At 55.5% G+C, this 19,824-nt stretch overlaps 1 protein-coding gene across 14 annotated transcripts in view; it reads right to left on the minus strand.

Annotated features, from left to right (window-relative positions):
- Nucleotides 1–19,824, minus strand: part of specc1 (sperm antigen with calponin homology and coiled-coil domains 1) — a 109,543-nt gene that overhangs the window by 64,840 nt on the left and 24,879 nt on the right. For all 14 annotated transcript variants that reach the window (XR_015073237.1, XR_015073238.1, XM_085964578.1 and 11 more), the window contains 4 exons: nt 13,500–15,037; nt 11,608–11,815; nt 4,640–4,713; nt 2,146–2,321 (listed from right to left, as the gene is read on the minus strand). Coding sequence is in view for 12 of the 14 variants with exons in the window: in XM_085964578.1 (XP_085820704.1) it covers nt 2,146–2,321; nt 4,640–4,713; nt 11,608–11,815; nt 13,500–15,037 (1,996 nt within the window). In the remaining 2 variants the exon portion in view is untranslated. The remainder of the gene's footprint in view (nt 1–2,145; nt 2,322–4,639; nt 4,714–11,607; nt 11,816–13,499; nt 15,038–19,824) is intronic.

A 19,824-nucleotide genomic window follows, 5' to 3' on the forward strand; every position in this document is an offset into this window, starting at 1 on the left:
GAGAGAGAGAGAGGAGGAGGGAGGGAGGGGTGGGGGAGGAGGGAGGGAGGGGGGGGAGGAGGGGGGGGGGGAGGAGGGAGGGAGGGGGGAGGAGGGAGGGAGGGAGGGAGGGGAGGAGGGAGGAGGGAGGGGGAGGAGGGAGGAGGGGGAGAGGGGAGGGAGGGGTGAGGGAGAGAGGGGGTGGAGGGGGGAGGGAGAGAGGGGGTGGAGGGGGTAGGGAGAGAGGGGGTGGAGGGAGGGGGGAGGGAGAGGAGGGAGGGGGAGGGAGAGGGGGAGGGAGGGGGTGAGGGAGGGGGGAGGGAGGGGGATGGAGGGAGGGAGGGGAGGGGGGAGGAGGGAGGGGAGGAGGGGGGAGGAGGGAGGGGGGAGGAGGGAGGGAGGGGGGGGAGGAGGGGAGGGAGGGGGGGAGGAGGGAGGGGGGAGGAGGGGGGGGGAGGGAGGGGGGGAAGGGGGGGAGGGGGGAGGAGAGGGGGGGAGGAGGGAGGGGGGAGGGGGGAGGAGGGAGGGGTAGGAGGAGGGAGGGGAGGGGGGGGAGGAGGGAGGGGAGGGAGGGGAGGGGGGGAGGGGAGGGAGGGAGGGGGGGGGAGGGGAGGGAGTGGGGGGAGGAGGGAGGAGGGGGAGGAGGGGGGAGGGAGGGGGGGAGGAGGGAGGGGGGGAGGGAGGGGAGGAGGGAGGGAGGGGAGGGAGGGGGAGGAGGGAGGGGAGGGGAGGAGGGAGGGGAGGGGGGGAGGGGAGGAGGGAGGGAAGGGAGGGAGGAGGGTGGGGAGGGAGGAGGGTGGGGAGGGAGGGATGGGGAGGGGAGGGATGGGGAGGGGAGGGATGGGGAGGGGAGGGAGGGATGGGGAGGGGAGGGAGGGATGGGGAGGGGAGGGAGGGATGGGGAGGGGAGGGAGGGGTGGATGGAGGGAGGGAGGGAGTGGGGATGGAGGGAGGGAGGGAGGGAGGGAGGGAGTGGAGGAGGAAGGGAGGGAGAGGAGGGAGGGAGGGAGGAGGGAGGGGAGGAGGAGGGGAGGAGGGAGGGGTGGAGGGGAGGAGTGGAGGGGGAAGGGAGGGAGAGGAGGGAGGGAGAGGAGGGGGGAGGGAGAGGAGGGTGGGAGAGGAGGGGGGGAGAGGAGGGAGGGAGAGGAGGGAGGGAGAGGAGGGAGGGAGAGGAGGGAGGGAGGGAAGGGGGGGGAGGGGGGGAGGGAAGGAGGGGAGGGGGAGGGGGAGGGAGGGGGGAGGGAGGGGGAGGGGGAGGGAGGGGGGAGGGGGAGGGAGGGGAGGGGGAGGGAGGGGAGGGGGAGGGAGAGAGAGGGGGAGAGGGGCAGGGGGAGAGGGAGGGAGGGAGGGGGGGAGAGGGAGGGAGGGAGAGGGAGGGAGGGAGGGAGAGGAGGGGGAGGGAGAGGAGGGGGAGCGAGAGGAGGGGGAGCGAGAGGAGGGGGAGGGGGAGCGAGAGGAGGGGGAGGGGGAGCGAGAGGAGGGAGTGGGGAATGGGAGGGAGGGAGCGAGGGGGGCATGGAGGAGGGAGGGAGGGAGGGAGCGAGGGGGGGAGGGGGGGAGGGAGGGAGGAGGGAGGGAGGGAGGGAGGGGGGAGGGACCTGGACATCAGCAATTTAAATAACTAAAAGTGCGTACAAAGGGATCAGATGGAGGCTTTGCTGCAATTTCATTTCAGAAGAGCTCCCCAAACTGACAGCAGAGTAACCTCCTACTCTCACAGCCTGGACAATAGTTATCATCAACATATACCCGGCCAAGGAGAGCGAGAGACACAAACACAGAGAGGGAGAGAGAGCGGGAGTGGGAACGTTCTGTGCCTCTTCTACTTTTTCTGGCTGCCTGTACCATGCAGCCTGTGACTATTTAACCCTGACCCCAGGCTCCTTCTCCGGGAGCTGGGGTAATCGCGGCCCCCAGCTTCCCTTTAAAGACCATCGCAGTTTTCGCGGAAACCCTGGAGGCTGTGCTGAGTGACCAGAGCCGGTGTTGTGAGCACTGATGGGGAAGATCCCAAACTATCCTGAATACTGAGTGAGAAATCAAACTGGAATTCTCTGTTACAGATGATGCCGGCGGTGCTGAGAGTGAAACAGCAGCTGTTGGATTAGCCGAAGCAGCAGGTTAATGGCAGAGTGACCGCTCGCTGCCGCCGGCAGAGTGACCAACCTGTGACCCTGCAGGAGCTCCAGCTCCTTCTGCAGTCGCTCAGTCCTCGCCTCCGCCTCCTGCAGCTTCCTGCTCAGGACACGGCCCTCCTGCTGCGCCTCACACTTGATGTCGTTGGCCACCACCACAGCGGTCTGCAGGTCCGCCTGGAAGTAACGCCATTCCTCAGCCTCCTCCTGCCAGAACGGAGAAACGATTAACTCCGAGTGTGCGGAACTTCCCCGGGGTTCACCCCTTGGAAGCTGGATCTAACATTGTCACTAAATCAAATCCCACACAAGCGGAAGTCCCAAAATGTTACAAGGCATTCAGAATGGTGAGTGTGTAACACGTGGGCAGCACAAGTCCTGTAAGCGAGATAAGTTGCAAAGATCTCATTCAATACAAGAACTCAGAGTTAAGGGCACAGTGGCCCATCTCTGAGATACAGTTAAGTCTTTATAGGTTGAAATAGATATCTAGAGTCTCAATGCCTTACTCAACAAAACATCGATACTCTAGCCCATCACCCAATACAATGGGAGGGATTGACAGGGTAGATGCGGAGAGGTTGTTTCCCCTGGCTCGAGTGTCTAGAACTAGGGGGCATAGTCTCAAGATAAAGGGGTCGACCATTTGTGACTGAGATGAGGAGAAATCTCTTCACTCAGAGGATTGTAAATCTTTGGAATTCTCTACCCAGAGGGCTGTGGATGAATCATAGAAATTTACAGCACAGAAGGAGGCCATTCGGCCCATCTTGTCCGTGCTGGCCGACAAAGAGCTCTCCACCCTAATCCCACTCTGCAGCTCTTGGTCCGTAGCCCTGTAGGTTACGGCACTTCCAGTGCCTATCCAAGTACTTTTTAAATGTGATGAGGGTTTCTGCCTCTACCACCCTTTCAGGCAGAGTTCCAGACCACCACCACCCTCTGGGTGAAAGAATTTCTCCTCAAAGCCCCTCTAAAACTCCTACCAATTACTTTAAATCTATGTCCCCGTGTTATTGACCCCTCTGCTAAGGGAAATAGGTCCTTCCTATCCACTCTATCTAGGCCCCTCATGATTTTATACACCTCAATTAAATCTCCCCTCAGCCTCCTCTGTTCCAAAGAAAACAACCCCAGCCTCTCCAATCTTTCCTCTTAGCTAAAATTCCCCAGCCCAGGTGAAAGGGTTAAAAAAGAGCTAAGATGAGGGGATTAAGGAACAGAGCATATATCCAACCAGATAAGGAATTGGTATGAACAATGTCCAGAAGAAAGTCTGGTGTAGTCGTGGCCAAAGTGCACAAACCATGAATCACTAACTGAGGAATGTATTGAGAGATAACGTATGGGGTCACAAGACCAATGCACACAGGTCACAAGAATTTGCACCCGAAGCCAACTGTATGATGAAAGAAATGTATACGTGTAATGCACCTAATTGCAAACAGTAGCCACGACTCAGAACAAAACCTGTATATAAGGCAGGAGATTTTCAGCGATCAGGGAGCATTCGTCCCAGGATGGGTGTCTCCCCTGTCGACTTGTAAATAAAGTTGCTTTACTGAACGAACCTCCGGACTCCGAGTGATTGATTGGGAATAAGGCGGATGTCGACCCTTTATATCAGAGGGTCCGTCTCGGGGAGAAGAAGCTCTCCCGGTTTACCCTTACACCAGGCAACATCCTTGCAAATCTCCTCTGCACCCTCTCTAGTGCAATCACATCCTTCCTGTAATGTGGTGACCAAAATTACACGCAGTATTCTAGCTGCGGCCTAACTAGTGTTTTATACAGTTCAAGCATAACCTCCCTGCTGTTATATTCTATGCCTCTGCTAATAAAGGCAAGTATCCCGCATACCTTCTTAACCACTTTATCTACCTGTCCTGCTACCTTCAGGGATCTGTAGACATGCACTCCAAGGTCTCTCTGTTCCTCTACACTACTCCGTGTCCTACCATTTAATGTGTATTCCCTTTCCTTGTTAGCCCTCCCCAAATGCATTACCTCACACTTCTCCGGATTGAATTCCATTTGCCACTGTTCTGCCCACCTGACCAGTTCATTGATATCTTCCTGCAGTCTGCTTTATGCTCAGTCATTGAGTATATTCAAGACTAAGATTGACAGATTTTTGGACTCTAGGGGAATCGAGGGATATGGGGATCGGGCGGGAAAGTGGAGTTGTGATCGATGATCAACCATGTTCTTATTGAATGGCGGAGCAGGCTCGAGGGGCCGTGTGGCGGAGCAGGCTCGAGGGGCCGTGTGGCGGAGCAGGCTCGAGGGGCCAAATGGCCGACTCCTGCTCCTATTTCTTATGTTCTTACAATGAGTGCAGTCTGTCCCATCACCCAATTGAACATCTAGCAGGAACAGATGCCTTAGCTCAATCTACTGTTAACCAAGAGTAATAGACCACCCTTGGTTGTCAGTCAGCTGTTGTGTTATTGGGGTTGGATCTAAAGAGACTTGGGGCACTGGGTGATTCTGGGATCCGTTTTAACTCGAGCAGTTTTACTGACCTTCATTTTTTTGTTGAACATCTTGAGTTGTTTCTCCAATTCCAGTTTCTGCTGTTCTAACATCATCACTTTATCTGAAGAGCGAAAGATCAATGAATTAATGGATCTCTGAATGGCCAGAAACAGTGGCGGAGCTGCCAGGACAGCCCACTCTCTGAGCACGTTTCAAAGCTTCTGATTGTAAATTTCTTTCCGAAGAAATTTGAGCTTCTGACCCGGATGCAGAAACATCTGCAAATTCCTTAAATTTGTGGACAATAGTAAAACGGGGAATTCTTTAGGGATTGACGATAGCGAAAGTTTCACAGAAGGATTTATTGGACAGATAAATGGCAAATGAAATTGAATACTGAACCAAATATTCCATATTAGAAGCAGGAATGACAGTCGTAGACTTGACGCAGGGAGACTCGGAAAATAGCCTGGGAGTGACTGTAAATTCATCACGTTAGATGTCAGGACTGTGGAGAAGCAATTAACGCAACACAATATTGGGATACAGCCAGTAATGTCAGTCCAAATAACAGAGATTAATACTGAGGCTTTACAATGCACTGGGCAGATCTCACTTCAAAAGGGACGTGCATGTATTGGAGGGGTTGCATTGGAGGGGGTGCAGAGAAGAGCAACAAGAATGATGCCAAGTGTAAATGGAATGAGCTTTGAGGAAAGATTAGAGAAGCTCAGAATTGGGCAGTGATAAGGTGAAGCCAGGATATTACTTTGTCAGACAGGCCGGTATAACAAGATAAATTTAAATTAATACAGACTAAATTTAAATCAGATCTTAGAAAGGAATTCTTTGCTCAAAGGGTGATAAATGTTTGGAATGGTGAGATTGTGGAAACAGATGTATGGGGAGTTCAAGATGGTACTGGATGTTGGACTGGGCGAGTGTGATGTTGGACTGGGCGAGTGTGATGTTGGACTGGGCGAGTGTGATGTTGGACTGGGCGAGTGTGATGTTGGACTGGGCGAGTGTGATGTTGGACTGGGCGAGTGTGATGTTGGACTGGGCGAGTGTGATGTTGGACTGGGCGAGTGTGATGTTGGGCTGGGCGAGTGTGATGTTGGGCTGGGCGAGTGTGATGACGGGCGGGGTGAGTGTGATGACGGGCTGGGTGTGGTAAACCACTTTTATCGTTCACTATCGTTACACTATGTTTTCCACTGTTATATCGTTACACTATGGTTATCACTGTTACACTGTTGTATCACTACATGAGGTCACCTCTTGTCACGCTGTTATACCTGGGCTGACCACTGCTGACTCCGCCAATGGCTCCACCTACCTGCCCAGGTATAAAGGTGGTCGACTGGCTGGTATTCCTCCTTGTTGGATCCGATCACCCACGAGGGTGGGCTCTGTTATTTAGCCAATAAAAACCTATAGTTACTTTCTTAACTCGTCGCTTTTCATTGGATGAATTGATAGGTATATCAATTTTATTGGCTAAATTTTAAAATGTCTACCGAACCGTCAGACCAGTCAGACGCCCAGCTACAACAGCCACAGCAGCCGGCCTGGCTGCGAGCCCTCCGACCGCCGTACCTGGATCTAAACCCACAGGCAGCAAACTCAGCCCTCGACTTCAAACACTGGCTGAGCTGCTTCGAATCCTACCTGGAAGAATCCGGCGTACCTCAGAGATCCAAACTAAGAGTTCTGACCACCCAAGCGAGCCCTAAAGTATTCGCACTCATCCAGGACATTACTACATACGACGACGCCATCAACCTGCTGAAACAGCAGTACCGGAGCCCGGTAAATTCCATGTATGCCAGACATCTCCTAAGATCCCGCCAGCAACAGCCAGGAGAGTCTGTAGATGAATTTTTACGGGCGCTACAAACACTCGGCAGGGACTGTGACTTTAAAGCGGTAACGGCTGCAGAAAATACCGAAGATAATATCCGCGATTCCTTCGTGAAAGGCCTGCGGTCTGACTACTCACGGCAAAGACTGCTTGAATCTAAGGACCTCGACCTGAACACAGCTGCAGCCCTCGCTCGCTCCCTGGAAGTGGCCCATCGGGACCTCGAGGCGTATTCAAGGTACTGTACTGCGCGACCCTGGGACTCGGGCCCGACCCCGGCCGCAATACCCCTCGCAACGCCGCCCCTGGGACCTACCTCAGCGTCGGCGTCCCGGACCCGATCGGGACCGCCACCCCTGGTACCGGCCGCGACATCGGAGCCCCGCGATCGGGCCGCCGGCTGCTTCTTCTGTGGCCAGGCGAAACACCCGAGGTCGCGCTGCCCGGCAAGAAACGCGACTTGTTCCAGCTGCCAGAAGAAAGGCCACTTCGCTAAGGCCTGCAGAGGGAGAGCCACAGACCCTAGCAGTGCCTCATGCGAGTTGTGGGGGCGGCCATCTTTAATCAAGGCGGCCACAGATGCCAGCATCCCCTTGTGTGAATCGTGGGGGTGGCCATCTTTGATCAAGGCCACCGACACCAGCAGTGCCTCATGTGAGTTGTGGGGGCAGCCATCTTCTCCGCCATTTTATCCAACCTCGTGGGCGCCGCCATTTTGCCCACCACACTCGACCGCCACCTCGCCTCCAGACCCGACCACCGCCTCGCCCGCAGACTACAGCAGCTCGCTCAGCCATACACTAGCCTCCGTCACACTGGACCAAGCTCGCCCGCATCACCTGTCCAAGTCCATGATGGACATCGGAGTAAACGGCCACGCCACGACCTGCCTGTTCGACAGCGGAAGCACGGAGAGTTTCATCCACCCAGACACGGTGAGCCACTACTCCCTCACTGTCCGGCCAACGCGCAACCGGATCTCGATGGCATCGAGGTCCCATTCTACAGACATCAGCGGCTACTGTGTTGTGACCCTGTCGGTTAGGGGCACGGAGTATAAAAATTTTAAACTCCTCGTCCTGCCCCAGCTCTGCGCTGCCGTCCTACTAGGGCTGGACTTCCAATCCCACCTTCAAAGTGTCACTTTGGCATACGGTGGACCCCTCCCCCCACTCACAGTCGACAACCAGCAGCTTTTAAACCGCCCACCGCGTAACACCTGCGGCCTTTCCACCCTCAAGGTCCCGCCCCCTTCCCTGTTCGCTAACCTCACCCCCGACTGTAAACCCGTCGCTACCAAGAGCAGGCGGTACAGCGCCGGGGACAGAGCTTTCATTAGCTCTGAGGTACAGCGTCTCCTGAAGGAGGGCATCATTGAGGGGAGCAGCAGCCCCTGGCGTGCCCAGGTTGTAGTCTTTAAGACCGGCAATAAAAACCGCCTGGTCATCGACTACAGCCAAACCATAAACCGGTACACCCAGCTGGACGCATACCCCCTTCCCCGCATATCTGATATGGTCAATCAGATTGCACATTACCGAGTATTCTCTACCATCGACCTTAAGTCGGCCTACCACCAACTCCCTATCCGCCCCGAGGACCGCCAGTATACCGCCTTCGAGGCGAATGGCCGCCTCTACCACTTCCTTAGGGTTCCCTTCGGCGTCACCAACGGGGTTTCGGTCTTCCAAAGGGAGATGGACCGGATGGTTGACCAGAACGGGCTGCACGCCACGTTCCCCTATCTAGATAACGTCACCATCTGCGGCCGCGGCCGGCAGGACCATGATGTCAATCTGGAAAGATTCCTCCGTATGGCCCAACGGCTGAACCTCACCTACAATAAGGAGAAATGCGTGTTTAACACCTTGCCATCCTCGGCTGCGTAGTAGAGAACGGAGTCATCGGCCCCGACCCCGAAAGAATGCGCCCCCTCATGGAGTTACCCCTCCCCCACTGTCCAAAGGCGCTGAAGAGAACCCTGGGGCTCTTCGCCTACTATGCCCAATGGGTGCCCAATTACGCGGACAAAGCCAGACCCCTCATGAAGTCCACCTCCTTCCCCCTTACGGCGGAAGCGTGCGCAGCCTTCTCCCTCATTAAGGGAGACATTGCTAAGGCCACAATGCACGCGGTGGATGAGTCCATCCTGTTCCAAGTGGAGAGCGATGCATCCGACTTCGCCCTAGCCGCAACCCTTAACCAGGAGGGGAGACCGGTGGCCTTCTTCTCAAGGACCCTCCAGGGCCCTGAGATCCGACACTCTTCGGTCGAGAAGGAGGCCCAGGCGATTGTGGAAGCTGTACGACGCTGGAGGCACTACCTGGCAGGCAAACGATTTACCCTCCTCACCGACCAGCGTTCGGTCGCTTTTATGTTTAATAACAAGCTGAGGGGCAAAATCAAGAACGACAAGATCTTGAGGTGGAGAATCGAGCTGTCCACCTATGATTATGACATCTTGTACCGGCCTGGTAAACTGAATGAACCCCCAGATGCCCTATCACGAAGTACATGCGCCAACGCGCAAATTGATAGACTGCAGACCCTCCACAACGACCTCTGCCACCCCGGGGTCACCAGACTTTACCACTTCATTAAGGCCCGCAACCTGCCATACTCCATCGAGGAGGTCAGGACCATGACCAGGAACTGCCAAACCTGTGCCGAATGCAAACCGCATTTCTTTAGGCCGGACAGAGCAAGCCTGATCAAGGCCACCCGCCCCTTCGAGCGCTTGAGCATAGATTTTAAGGGGCCCCTCCCGTCCTCTGACCGTAATGTGTACTTCCTCAACATTATTGATGAGTACTCCCGTTTCCCCTTTGCCTTCCCCTGCCCAGACATGACCAGTACCACGGTCATCAAATGCCTGAACGACCTCTTCGCCTTGTTCGGGTTCCCAAACTATATACATAGCGACCGGGGCTCCTCCTTCATGAGCGAGGAACTTCGCCAGTTCCTACTAGCAAAAGGTATTGCTGCAAGCAGGACCACCAGCTACAACCCCCGAGGGAACGGCCAGGTGGAAAGAGAGAACACGACTGTATGGAAGGCCGTCCTCTTAGCCTTAAAGTCTAAGGGCCTCCCAACCTCTCGCTGGCAGGAAGTCCTCCCGGCAGCGCTGCACTCCATCCGGTCACTGCTTTGCACTGCCATTAACGCCACCCCCCATGAACGAATGTTTGTTTTCCCCAGGAAGTCGACTACGGGAACCACGCTACCAACCTGGCTGACCTCTCCGGGGCCCGTCTTGCTGCGAAAGCACGTGAGGGCCCATAAAACGGACCCCCTGGTCGAGAGGGTGGACCTCCTGCACGCCAACCCCCAGTACGCCTATGTGGCATACCCAGACGGGCGGGAGGACACAGTCTCTTTACGAGACCTCGCACCCTCGGGCATTCCTGAGACACCACCGCTACCCCCCCCCCCCACCACCACCCCCCCTAATCCAGCCCAAGTAGACGGCATGCCGGAACCCCACGAGCCTTCGCCGACCACGCAGACACCAGCAACAACATCGAATACTGCAACACCGCCGCCACTGCTGCGACGATCGGAAAGGCTTACGAGGCCTCCGGACAGACTGACATACCCGAACTGGTAATACACTTCACCCCGCCGGACTCAAATCTAAACAAGGGGTGAATGTGGTAAACCACTTTTATCGTTCACTATCGTTGCACTATGTTTTCCACTGTTATATCGTTACACTATGGTTATCACTGTTACACTGTTGTATCACTACATGAGGTCGCCTCTTGTCACGCTGTTATACCTGGGCTGACCACTGCTGACTCCGCCCATGGCTCCACCTACCTGCCCAGGTATAAAGGTGGTCGACTGGCTGGTATTCCTCCTTGTTGGATCCGATCACCCACGAGGGTGGGCTCTGTTATTTAGCCAATAAAAACCTATAGTTACTTTCTTAACTCGTCGCTTTTCATTGGATGAATTGATAGGTATATCACTGGGCAAGTGTGATGTTGGACTGGGTGAGTGTGATGTTGGACTGGGCGAGTGAGATGTTGGACTGGGCGAGTGTGATGTTGGACTGGGTGAGTGTGATGTTGGACTGGGCGAGTGTGATGTTGGACTGGGCGAGTGTGATGTTGGGCTGGGTGAGTGAGATGTTGGACTGGGTGAGTGAGATGTTGGACTGGGTGAGTGAGATGTTGGACTGGGTGACTGTGATGTCGGACTGGGTGAGTGTGATGTTGGACTGGGCGAGTGAGATGTTGGACTGGGTGAGTGAGATGTTGGACTAGGTGAGTGTGATGTTGGACTGGGTGAGTGTGATGTTGGACTGGGCGAGTGAGATGTTGGACTGGGTGAGTGAGATGTTGGACTGGGTGACTGTGATGTTGGACTGGGCGAGTGTGATGTTGGGCTTGGTGAGTGTGATGTTGCACTGGGTGAGTGTGATGTTGGACTGGGCGAGTGTGATGTTGGACTGGGCGAGTGTGATGTTGGACTGGGCGAGTGTGATGACGGGCTGGGCGAGTGTGATGTTGGACTGGGTGAGTGTGATGACGGGCTGGGTGAGTGTGATGACGGGCTGGGTGAGTGTGATGTTGGACTGGGTGAGTGTGATGTTGGACTGGGCGAGTGTGATGTTGGGCTTGGTGAGTGTGATGTTGCACTGGGTGAGTGTGATGTTGGACTGGGCGAGTGTGATGTTGGACTGGGCGAGTGTGATGTTGGACTGGGCGAGTGTGATGTTGGACTGGGTGAGTGTGATGACGGGCTGGGCGAGTGTGATGACGGGCTGGGCGAGTGTGATGACGGGCTGGGCGAGTGTGATGACGGGCTGGGCGAGTGTGATGACGGGCTGGGCGAGTGTGATGACGGGCTGGGTGAGTGTGATGTCGGACTGGGTGAGTGTGATGTCGGACTGGGTGAGTGTGATGTCGGACTGGGTGAGTGTGATGTCGGACTGGGTGAGTGTGATGTTGGACTGGGTGAGTGTGATGTTGGGCTGGGTGAGTGTGATGTCGGACTGGGTGAGTGAGATGTTGGACTGAGTGAGTTGGGTGTCGGGCGGGGTGTCGGGCCGGGTGGGTGAGCTTGGATGAGTTGAATCATCTTTTCCCTTTGACCTCTTGTCGGGACTGAGGCCTGAGACTCTTTGTGATGGAAGTTTTGACTTACGCTCCAGGTCCTCAATGGTCCTGTTGTTGTGTAGTTTCACTGCTTGATGCTGTTCCACCTGGTCCTGCAGTTCGAAGATGGTCTCCTTCATGTCTTTGATTTCTGATTCTTTGTCTCTCGTCTCATCCTGAAGCCTCTGTGCCGTGAAACTCGATTCTTCCAATCGCCTCTGGGTCCAGCCCTGCGATAGCGCCTGCTCACGCTCCACCTGTAACCAGAGCTGTCCTCAGTACCTTACAAAACAGATATTGCTGTTGATGACAAACTAAGATCTGCAGACTGAACATTTATTGTAAATCCAGCAAACCTCACCTGCTGTTGCTCATGGAGGGTCAAAGGAGTAATTGTTTAGAAGGACATGTTCACGAGAGCTATTAAAAGAAAGTAATACCCTGCTGCTAAGATGCAAGTGTGCATTCCTATAAGGCTGCAAGTTCAGTTGATGATAAGCAAACACCGGGCGAGTTCATTACTGTTTAGGCTGGAGATCAGAACCCTGGCTTTGTTTTGCAAAGGTCAGTTAAGAGCCTGCAGATATTGTGATCTACGTTCCCTCTAATATTTTTTGGGGGCCGCGCGGCCACTATACCGAGCTGCGTGCTTTTTGCATTTAAAAGCCGGTAAGCCGGCTGAGCGGGAACTCCGACCGCTGGCCGCATAGCTTAAAGGGAACATCGATTGTGGCTTTGGGATTTTCTGTGACTGGAGCATTATCTTTGCACATTGAAAATACTTGCCTTCAAAAACTGTACCCCAGTGAGAGTCAGCACCTTCAGGAACTGTACCCCAGTGAGAGTCAGCACCTTCAGGAACTGTACCCCAGTGAGAGTCAGCACCTTCAGGAACTGTACCCCAGTGAGAGTCGGCACCTTAAGGACACCCAATGATCAGAACAGCACAAACTGAAAACACACTTTAAATTATTATTGTGGATTCGGAAGTATTTTTCCAAACGTTTCCTCAACCCCTCTCCCTGAAGGTGCTGACTCTCACTGGGGTACAGTTCCTGAAGGTGCTGACTCTCACTGGGGTACAGTTCCTGAAGGTGCTGACTCTCACTGGGGTACAGTTCCTGAAGGTGCTGACTCTCACTGGGGTACAGTTCCTGAAGGTGCTGACTCTCACTGGGGTACAGTTCCTGAAGGTGCTGACTCTCACTGGGGTACAGTTCCTGAAGGTGCTGACTCTCACTGGGGTACAGTTCCTGAAGGTGCTGACTCTCACTGGGGTACAGTTCCGGAAGGTGCTGACTCTCACTGGGGTACAGTTCCTGAAGGTGCTGACTCTCACTGGGATACAGTTCCTGAAGGTGCTGACTCTCACTGGGGTACAGTTCCTGAAGGTGCTGACTCTCACTGGGGTACAGTTCCTGAAGGTGCTGACTCTCACTGGGGTACAGTTCCTGAAGGTGCTGACTCTCACTGGGGTACAGTTCCTGAAGGTGCTGACTCTCACTGGGGTACAGTTCCTGAAGGTGCTGACTCTCACTGGGGTACAGTTCCTGAAGGTGCTGACTCTCACTGGGGTACAGTTCCTGAAGGTGCTGACTCTCACTGGGGTACAGTTCCTGAAGGTGCTGACTCTCACTGGGGTACAGTTCCTGAAGGTGCTGACTCTCACTGGGGTACAGTTCCTGAAGGTGCTGACTCTCACTGGGGTACAGTTCCTGAAGGTGCTGACTCTCTCTGGGGTACAGTTCCTGAAGGTGCTGACTCTCACTAGGGTACAGTTCCTGAAGGTGCTGACTCTCACTGGGGTACAGTTCCTGAAGGTGCTGACTTTCACTGCGGGTTCTCAGAAACAACATTTTACCTCCGGGATTTGCCTGAGAACCCCATCCCTTCCAGCAGGTGCAGACCCCGAGCGAAGCTCTTCACCCAAAGTGTGCTCACCTTTAGTAAGAGGCTGTGTAGACGAGTGACTTCACTGGTTGCCTGTAGGGACCTCTCCCTCAGCGCCGTGCACTCCACCTCCACCTGCTCTTTCTCTGACTGGGCCGCCCGTAACAACTCCTGGAACTCGCAGGTTTCAGCCACACTTTGCGCCGGCTTCTGCTCCGGCAGCTTCTGTCTCTCCAGCTCCAGCTGATTTCTCAGTCTACTGTTCTCGGTCCGGAGTTCCCCCGCTGTGGTCTGGCAGTCGGCCAGTGTCTTTGCAATCGATGCGTTCCGCTCCTGCTCTGCCTCCAGCAGCTTCTGCAGATCGCTGGCCTCGTCTCTCAGGACTTCAGCTCCCAGCTGTTCCTTCTCCAGAGTCCAGTGATTGCTGACTGACTGCTGCACCTTCAGCAGCTTCTCCTGACTGGAGTCCGCACCCTGCGCCAGCTCTGGCCCCCTGCTCACCTTCTGACCATCCTGAAGGAGCAACACCAGCTGCTCCTTCTCTTTGACCAGCTGCTGCAGCCTCTCCCGCTGCTGGTGGAAGGAATCCTCCAGGACGCCTTTCTCCTCCACCAGCCTCTCGTTCTCCACCGTTAGCTCCTGGATCATCTGTTGCTGGTCGGACAGTTCCTGCAGCGTTGCCTGCAGTTCCTCGGCGGTGCAATGCTGGTTCTCCTCCATCTGCTGAATCTTCTCGGCCAGAGAAGCTACCGACACTAAGCTGGTGTTCTTCAGGGATCCCCCGCTGGACGTGTCCGAGGAGCTGGTGGTGGCTCTGAAACCATCGCTGCTGATGGAAGAGGGGTTAAAAACTCCATCAAAGCCCAGCGAGTCCGGGGAGGGGGAGCCCTTGGTCACATCGCTCATGGTGGAGACTGAGCTATGGGACGGCTCACCGTTAACCGCCACGGGAACACTGTCGAATGCTTCTCCTGTTTGATTCCTCGTGCTCTCCAGTGAGGATGGGGTACAGAGGCTGCTGCTAGGGTCACTGTTCAGGGAAACCTCCAAACTCAAAGAGTTGCCCTTGGTCCCAGACTCCTGTTCCCGGAGCTGCTCCAGGGTGAGGACACGCTCCTGCAGGACCTGTTTCTCTGCCCGCAGCTGCCCAAGCTCCTGCTGGAATAGCCCGTTTCTCTCCTGGAGTTTCTTTAGCTGCGACTCTACATCGCCAGGTGAGCCCAACAAGTCTTCGGGATCATTCTTCTCACGCGTGTCTTGTGAGCTGTCCAAGCTCAGTGCCTGCCTGTCCTGGTGGCGTTTCAGCTCGCACCTGAGTTTACTCATTTCAAAGTCCTTCGCCTTGGCTTCCATCAGTAGTTCTTTAATCTGAATCTCCATCCTCGCTCGGTCAGTCCCCTCGCTCTCCACTCTGGGCTTTACCGCTGTTCGAACATGCCTTGTGGGGGTTGTGATCTCACAGCTGACTGGAGCGGGCGCGGGTTTCTTACTGGGCAGCGTGCGGGAACGCTCACGGGAAACCTCTTTTGTCAGTGTTGTTGACTCTCTTGGGGCCGGAATAGCAGAGCGTCGCGATGAGGAGCTCGCTCCTGTGAGAGAAATGAACGGCCGTCAACAGCTTCTCAACTCTGAATCTCAGCATGCGAGTTATTAGCAATCAGCAACCTTAACTAGTAGGACACTGAGAAACCACAGCGCCCCCCCCACCCCATCCCAATCCCAGTGTCACTAACCCCCCCACCCTCATCCCAATCCCAGTGTCACTAACCCCCCCACCCCATCCCAATCCCAGTGTCACTAACCCCCCCACCCCATCCCAATCCCAGTGTCACTAACCCCCCCACCCCATCCCAATCCCAGTGTCACTAACCCCCCCACCCTCATCCCAATCCCAGTGTCACTAACCCTCCCACCCCATCCCAATCCCAGTGTCACTAACCCCCCCACCCTCATCCCAATCCCAGTGTCACTAACCCCGCCCCCACCCCATCCCAGAGGGACCAAGGGCCGAGCCAGGACAAGATGTGATTAGTAGGAGTGGACTGAGGTCAGGGCCGTGCCCCAGAGGTGGAAGGAGTGAGGAGGAGACTGATGTGGGCGATGGGCACCCCGTCCTGAAGGAATGGGGATCAGTGTCAGGCACTGGTTACGATGCCGAGATAACGTCTCCCAAAACATCCTGCCTTACATAGGATTTACAGCACAGACACAGGCCATTGGAACAACTGCTCCTCACGAGCCTCCTCCCACCTACTTCATCTCACCCCATCACCATATCCTTCTAATCCTTTCTCTCTCTCATGTGTTTGTCTAGCTTCCCCTTAAATGCATCTGTGCTATTCGCCTGAACCACTCCCGGTGGGAGTGAGTGCCACATTCTCATCACTCTCTGGGTAAAGAAGTTTCTCCCGAATTCCCCATTGGATTTATTAGTGACTCGCTTATATTTATGGCCCTGAGCTCTGGTCTCACCCACAAGTGAAAACATCTTCTCTACGTCCTCCCGATCAAACCCCTTCATAATTTTAAAGATCTCTATCAGGTCACCACTCAGCCTTCTCTTCTCTACAGAAAAGAGCCCCAGCCTGGTCAGTCTTTCCTGATAGGTCTAACCTCTCAGTCCTGGTATCACTGCAGTAAATTTGTTTTGCACCCTCTCCAGGGCCTCGATAACACAAGGCATCTGAACATTGCAGCAAGAATCACTCAATAACACCCCAATGGTGACCTTTGCACTTCAGTTACCGAGTGCCGCAGAACACTTGTTAATGCTCGTGGCCGTGAAACCATCTTGAAATGTGACCAAAAACTCCCATACCTACTAGGGGAAGAGAGAAATTGTATAACACTAGCGGCACACTATGTTACAGCTTGCCATAAACAGAGGGACAACCACTAAATATAAGAAAAGAGTATATATAAATTATATGAAAGTATATTTATACACTCAGGGATATATCTGTTTATACACTGTATGGATAGATCTGTATTTTTGTGAACAAACATGAATGTTTTTCGATGCTTTGGCAACATAGGATGTAACTTGTCATGCCAATAAAGCGATTTGAATTTGAATTTGAGTGAATTGTCAGTGTCCCACTGCCCCCCAGCAGAGAGCTTTGTGTATGGCAGTTTCTAGTAGATGCATGGTAGCGTGCGTGATAATGAGCATAAGAACATAAGAAATAGGAGCAGGAGTCGGCCATTCGGCCCCTCGAGCCTGCTCCACCATTCAATGAGATCATGTCTGATCATCAACCTCAGCTCCACTTTCCTGCCCGATCTCCATGTCCCTTGATTCCCCATGAGTCCAAAAATCTATCGATCTCAGCCTTGAATAAACTCAAAGACTCAGCATTCACAGCCCTCTGGGGCAGAGAATTCCAAAGATTCACCACCCTCCGAGTGAAGAAATTCCTCCTCATCTTGGTCTTAAATGGCCGACCCCTTATCCTGAGACTATGCCCTCTAGTTCTAGACACTCCAGCCATCTACCCTCTCAATCCCTCTCAGAATCTTATGTTTCAATGAGATCACCTCTCATTCTTCTAAACTCCAGAGAGTATCAGCCCATTCTACTCAGCGCGCAGTTGGCTCCCAATAAAGCAGATACTGAACAGAGCTGCCTGAGAGAGTCACCAGCGTACCTCAACCCTCAGCTTTGCCTTGACTCTTCCCCCATCCTCCCATCCTGTGCCAGTCCTATAAAGGGCTCTCACCCTGCACACTGGCCTTTTACATTTACTGAGAAATCACTCCCCAGGCAAACAATGACAACAGTGTCTGTGAGCAATGACAGGAGGGAGAAGCAAACAACACGACTGTTGTGTGAAACATTCCGTCCCCACTCGCCTCCCACACACATACTGCACCAGGCAGTCCTGGGACTGTAACACACAGCCGCTGATCTGTGCCAGGCAGTCCTGGGACAGGCTCCTGGGACAGGCTCGTGGGTCAGGCTCCTGGGACAGGCTCGTGGGTCAGGCTCCTGGGACAGGCTCGTGGGTCAGGCTCCTGGGACAGAGTCACACAGGGGCGGATCTGTAAAAAAGCTGCTTGTGGGTTTGTGTCCAGTCCTGCCCAGACTGTGAGTGGAGTGAAGAGACTGCAGGGTGAGACACGGGCTCCGTCTTCCTGAACTTGCTGGGTTCCTGAACTCAAACTTGAACCGAGGGATAGTTGGAGGTTCAGAGAAACTCTCCCACTTCCCCGATCGGTGCCGGTGAGGGTTGTAATTATGGGCTGTGACCCTCAGTTATCCCGGGCCCTGCGGGCGGAGCAGGTTAGCAGGAATATGGTGGCTGGGCTGGCCGATATCTGTTAGCGATGAAGTACCACTTTAAACTGGTGGTGGGCATGGGTTGGGCACAGCATATAAATATTGGCCAGGACACTGAGGAGAACTCCACTGCTATTCTTCGAATAGTGACCGTGGGATCTTTTACGTCCAACTGAGAGAGCAGACGGGAATTGGCTTAATGTCTCCTGAAAGACGGCACTTTCGACAGTGGCAGCGCTCCCTCAGTACTGCCCCTCCAACAGTGCAGCGCTCCCTCAGTACTGCGCTCCCTCAGTACTGCTCCTCCGACAGTGCGGCGCTCCCTCAGTACTGCCCCTGCAACAGTGCGGCGCTCCCTCAGTACTGCCCCTCCGACAGTGCGGCGCTCCCTCAGTACTGCCCCTCCAACAGTGCGGTGCTCCCTCAGTACTGCACCGGCAGTGCGGCACTCCCTCAGTACTGCCCCTCCGACAGTGCAGCGCTCCCTCAGTACTGTCCCTCCGACAGTGTGGCGCTCCCTCAGTACTGTCCCTCCGACAGTGTGGCGCTCCCTCAGTACTGCCCCTCCGACAGTGCGGCGCTCCCTCAGTACTGCCCCTCCAACAGTGCGGCGCTCCCTCAGTACTGCCCCTCCGACAGTGCAGCGCTCCCTCAGTACTGCCCCTCCGACAGTGCGGCGCTCCCTCAGTACTGCCCCTCCAACAGTGCGGCGCTCCCTCAGTACTGCCCCTCCGACAGTGCGGCGCTCCCTCAGTACTGCCCCTCCGACAGTGCGGCGCTCCCTCAGTACTGCCCCTCCAACAGTGCGGTGCTCCCTCAGTACTGCACCGGCAGTGCGGCACTCCCTCAGTACTGCCCCTCCGACAGTGCAGCGCTCCCTCAGTACTGTCCCTCCGACAGTGTGGCGCTCCCTCAGTACTGTCCCTCCGACAGTGTGGCGCTCCCTCAGTACTGCCCCTCCGACAGTGCGGCGCTCCCTCAGTACTGCCCCTCCAACAGTGCGGCGCTCCCTCAGTACTGCCCCTCCGACAGTGCAGCGCTCCCTCAGTACTGCCCCTCCGACAGTGCGGCGCTCCCTCAGTACTGCCCCTCCAACAGTGCGGCGCTCCCTCAGTACTGCCCCTCCAACAGTGCGGCGCTCCCTCAATACTGTCCCTCCGACAGTGCGGCGCTCCCTCAGTACTGCCCCTCCGACAGTGCAGCGCTCCCTCAGTACTGCCCCTCCGACAGTGCGGCGCTCCCTCAGTACTGCCCCTCCAACAGTGCGGCGCTCCCTCAGTACTGCCCCTCCGACAGTGTGGCGCTCCCTCAGTACTGCCCCTCCGACAGTGCGGCGCTCCCTCAGTACTGCCCCTCCGACAGTGTGGCGCTCCCTCAGTACTGCCCCTCCGACAGTGCGGCGCTCCCTCAGTACTGCCCCTCCGACAGTGCGGCGCTCCCTCAGTACTGCACCGGCAGTGTCTGCGTCGGCAGTGTCTGCGTGGATTATGGGGCTCGAGTATTTGGAGTGGAGGCTCAAAACAACGAGGGTGAGAGCTGTGGGAAGGGGGAAGTGGGACATCAATTCTCTGTCATCTGAATCCTGGAGCTGTCTACCTGTGGGTTCGGGTCTCTACCCTCCCGAGTGATGGGAGGGTACAGCGCGTGGCCCCTTTAAGATCCTGGGTGTGGCTCCACTCATTAGCACAGAGCGACATTTTCCAGAACACTCCCCCGGTATTTGTTCCACTCGCTGACAGCAATGGGGACAAAGAGAATTCCAGTCCAACAAAGCTGATCCATGACATCACCCTGACCTGTGACCTCACCAAGTCACAGAGCACCAACAGAGCTTTCACATCCCGCACAAAAGCTCAGTAACTGAGGGGCTTTGCACTAAAACACACAGGCAGCTGCCCTCACAGCTCTCTCCGGGGCTCAGTCCCACACCGGGCGGTGCTCCCCGGGGCTCAGTCCCACACCGGGCGGCTCTCCCCGGGGCTCAGGCCCACACCGGGCGGCTCTCCCCGGGGCTCAGGCCCACACCGGGCAGGGCTCTCCTGCTCCCCGGGGCTCAGGCCCACACCGGGCAGGGCTCTCCTGCTCCCCGGGGCTCAG

The sequence above is a fragment of the Somniosus microcephalus genome, chromosome 22 (assembly GCF_052327205.1).
Source record: "Somniosus microcephalus isolate GS21.2 chromosome 22, FLI_Smic_1.0, whole genome shotgun sequence".
Lineage (NCBI taxonomy): Eukaryota > Metazoa > Chordata > Chondrichthyes > Squaliformes > Somniosidae > Somniosus > Somniosus microcephalus.